Source organism: Rutidosis leptorrhynchoides, chromosome 1 (assembly GCF_046630445.1).
Source record: "Rutidosis leptorrhynchoides isolate AG116_Rl617_1_P2 chromosome 1, CSIRO_AGI_Rlap_v1, whole genome shotgun sequence".
Lineage (NCBI taxonomy): Eukaryota > Viridiplantae > Streptophyta > Magnoliopsida > Asterales > Asteraceae > Rutidosis > Rutidosis leptorrhynchoides.
Genome location: NC_092333.1, coordinates 515,938,434 through 515,942,052, shown reverse-complemented (window position 1 = coordinate 515,942,052; position 3,619 = coordinate 515,938,434). Strand labels below are relative to the sequence as shown.

The 3,619-nt window shown below is 34.2% G+C and overlaps 1 protein-coding gene across 4 annotated transcripts; it reads left to right on the top strand.

Moving 5' to 3' along the window:
• The first annotated feature begins 229 nt into the window (after positions 1–229).
• LOC139876684 (uncharacterized) lies at positions 230–2,383 on the top strand. 4 transcript variants are annotated; one of them, XR_011768250.1, is made up of 5 exons: positions 230–532; positions 641–1,192; positions 1,481–1,546; positions 1,755–1,899; positions 1,978–2,383. XR_011768250.1 is itself a non-coding variant. In XM_071864068.1 (5 exons), exons 1-4 carry the CDS (start codon positions 443–445, stop codon positions 1,812–1,814), a joined length of 768 nt encoding a protein of 255 aa, XP_071720169.1. In that variant the 5' UTR covers positions 230–442; the 3' UTR covers positions 1,815–1,853; positions 1,968–2,383. The 4 variants fall into 4 exon arrangements, 2 of the variants coding, with proteins under 2 accessions (XP_071720169.1, XP_071720158.1); XR_011768248.1 differs by having other exon boundaries at positions 1,968–2,383; XM_071864068.1 differs by having other exon boundaries at positions 1,755–1,853; positions 1,968–2,383.
• Positions 2,384–3,619: the final 1,236 nt, after the last annotated feature.

Sequence of the window (3,619 nt, the reverse complement as noted above, 5' to 3'; positions counted from 1 at the left end):
TTTTAGGACTTTAATGTAATCATATTAATATTAGTGTGTTTTATAAAATTTATTTATTTTATTACTTACGAACTTAATAATAATAGTATAATAACTAATTAAACAAACTAAATTAAAATCAAGAAAAATAAAAGAAAAGTGAAAAAAAAATTAAAAATAACACACCCTTAATCAGCAACACGTTGTCACCCAATAGTTTATTATCACTTCCATCAAACACCCACCTCCACCCCCACGTACCAAAAACACGCCAACGGCACGCCATTTAATAAACACATACAAAGACCGCCAGCGAAACACGCCTAAACGCCTACCAAATAAACTTTTGGCTTCCGTTAATTGCCACGAGATATCCAATAACTAGGGTTTTGATTATTCGGTGTGGACTGTGGAAGCGTAATTGCAGAAATTATATCAATTTGAAGCTTTTGTAATAGTAATAATGGCGGATGAAGAAGACGATTACATGGGCGACCTCTCTCAGTTTCTACCTTCCCAACCTCAACCCTCATCAAATCCTCCTGCCAAAAAGGTTCTGCACAATTTTATTTTCATTTTGTGTATTTTATATGAATCTCATCTCACATACTGTAACATCTCAAAACCCTAATTTTTTAATTTTTCAATTTCTATCAATCAGGAGTCAAGCATCAAATTAAATGGTAGTAGTAAAACAAGTAACATCCAATCTTCAAAAAAGAGACCAAAACCCAGAAATTGGCAAGAACAAAAGAAACTAAAGAGGGAAATGAATCAAGTAAAAGAAGATGAACAAACCCTAGCTAACTTATCATCAGCTATTCCACAATCCAACATCGGGTTCAAGATGTTGAAGCAAATGGGTTACACTCCCGGGTCCAGTTTGGGCGGTTCGGGTCTGACGGAGCCAGTTGGGTTAGAGATTCGAAGGTCGAGAGCTGGGATCGGGCGGGAAGATCCGGTCAAGGAGAAGTTGAGAAAAGAAGAGGAGTTGAGTTGGGAGAATAGGAGGAAAGAGGAGGAATTGATGGTGGATTTCGGTTGTCGTGTTAAGGAACGATGGCGGATTAAAAGAGTGGTTGTGAATTATCATAAAGCGAAAGGAGTGTTGGATCAGTTGGAGAATAAAGAGGTTGTGGAAACGGAGAAGAAAGATGATAATGATGATGATGAAAATGAGGATGATGAAGAAGAGGAAGTGATTAAAGAGGAGGTAAGAATTTATGTTTTATATTGAATCTTGTATATGGTTATGTGCAGAATTTTTTGATCGTGAATTTGTATATATGTACGCTAAAAGATACTTAATCTTGCTTGCTGATTGTTATGCTGCGAGTGGAAGAAAGACTTTAGTATGTTGGGTATTTGTTTCAGGTTTTTGTTAATCATTAAAAGAAGTACTCCGTAACATTTAGTCTGATAACGTTATAGTGTTTATTGGCTATTAAAACGGATTGCATTAGCATACGATACTTAAGTTGGTTGTGGCTTTTGAATGCAGGATTTGAATGAACTTTTGATGAATCTGAGGGACAATTTTTACTACTGTCTCTTTTGCGGATGTAAGGTATGTCACTGTATTATTAAGCTTTGATGTTTAATATGTCCATATATGATTTATGAATTATATAAATCCCAACCCATGCTCCGTTTATAGACAACTTAATATTGGTAAAGTTGATCTGGTAGGATTATTAGCAGGATCATGATTTCTTGCCTCTCGATTTACTTTACTCGTTTCCGATTCCTTCACTTTTATAAATGCTTATTTACAGTATGAATCAACGGAGGCACTTTTGGCTAATTGTCCTGGCATGGATGAAGATGATCACTAGATATAGTTGTAAAGATGATGGAAGATTCTTAGCATTTGGGTATTATGACTACAAATTCTTGATTATAACAACCTCATTTTAGAAGGTGGTTATCTACTCGTATTTATTAAACGATCTTATGTATACCGTTGATGAAGGATGGTCTTCATATAGTCAATTGCAGGCAGAGCATAGCTTCCATGTGCAACACCAAAGTAATGTGCATTGATCAAGTGATATTATGTTGTGTATATCACTTTTGTTTTGTACAAAACACCTCCATTTTCAAAAGACAAGAACCTTCCGCTTTTGTGTTGGCGAACTTGTGAAAAAATGATGAAGATGTATCAACTTAGTAGTAAAGTGCATCTTTGTTGGCGATTTCTTCAGTCTCAGGATTGCATCTTTAAGGGGGAATTTCAACTATATGTAATGTACGCTCTAAGATTTCTCGATGTCGGTAATTAAAGTTATGATTCTATTTTTATTATAGTTGATCAAGTCTAACTTACACGAACTCCTTCATTGCCACTGCTTATTATTGCAACTTATGCTCTATAAATTCTACGTGGTACTTTAATAAATTCTTTGCTTTATTAAGTGCTTTTGTCATAGGGCTCTGTTTGGTAAGCTGTTTATGTTTATATATCTCATGTCATTTATTGAATTAGGAGCCGTAAAGAAATATATCAAGTGAAAAGTAAACAAGCCTTATAAAGTTGAGGATAACATAAAGTAATATTTATGAAATTTTGAAATTAATCATCATTTTTATTGATAATCAAGAGGTTCGACTGCAATGACTCCGGGCTGCTTGCAAAGCGGATAGTCGCCTTGGATTAGTCAGTTAAAAATGTTGGATACTAAGGTTGCCAAAAAAAAAAAAAATCCTGAATTATATACAATAAAATTGATTGTTAGTTAGTGTTAGAGATGCATAAAAATCTGATCTACATAAAAAATACTCTGGAAAAAATTCAGTTTTTTCGGAACCTGTTCCCGGGTTCGTTTTTTTTTTTTTTTTTTTTGGATTTTTTCCGGAATCGTTTTCTTTTGGATTTTTCCGGAATCGGTTTTTTTCGGTTCTAGACCGATTTTTTCAGATATTTTCTGGACTCGGATTCGATTTTTTTTAACGTTTGAACAACAATAATATAATCAATATAAACAAAAGTTATAACTCTTGATACAATAAAGTAATATAAATAACTAAATTTTTATTTATAACAATTACCACTATAAAATACTATAGATAACTTAAATAATGTAAGATCCTGTTTTCCAGTTGTTTGTGACGCCGTCCAAATGTGAATGACTAGACGCCGTCCTGATTTCTGGACGCCGTCCAGATGAACTGGCGGGCCAGCAATTTGGTTTTTAGATATTTAAAGGGGTTTTTTGGTAATTTCACTTGTGGGACGACTTTAAGGTCCCAAGATCAATTTGGTGGGTGTCTTTACTACATTCTCATCTACTTTTTCCTTTCCACTTAAATTCTAGAGAGAGAGGAGGTTTCTTGTGTGAGAAAGCTCAATCAAAGGTGGAAGAAGCTTGTTTCGGGTTTAAGCTCGAGTATTAAGGTTGTTCATCTAACCTTTAGCTACGTTTTGATTGTGGTGGTAAGTTCTAATCTTAATTTCCTTAAATAATCAGTGTTAAAGGTTAGGGTTTGGGTTAGTAATTAACATAAAACTCATTATTGGTGATTTTGGAGGTTTTGGGTAAGTTTGGATCATGAGGACTCAAAGATGACTAACCTAGGGTTTTGAAAATGATAAAGGTGGTTATGAGTCTTAATTGGTTAGTTAATTACTAGCACACCTAGT

Excerpts from the sequence above, each read along its gene's own strand:
- LOC139876684 (XM_071864068.1), top strand. The coding sequence starts at position 443 with ATGGCGGATGAAGAAGACGATTACATGGGCGACCTCTCTCAGTTTCTA. Across the intron at positions 533-640 it reads CAAATCCTCCTGCCAAAAAG|GAGTCAAGCATCAAATTAAA; the intron begins GTTCTGCACAAT and ends TCTATCAATCAG. Across the intron at positions 1,193-1,480 it reads AGGAAGTGATTAAAGAGGAG|GATTTGAATGAACTTTTGAT; the intron begins GTAAGAATTTAT and ends TTTTGAATGCAG.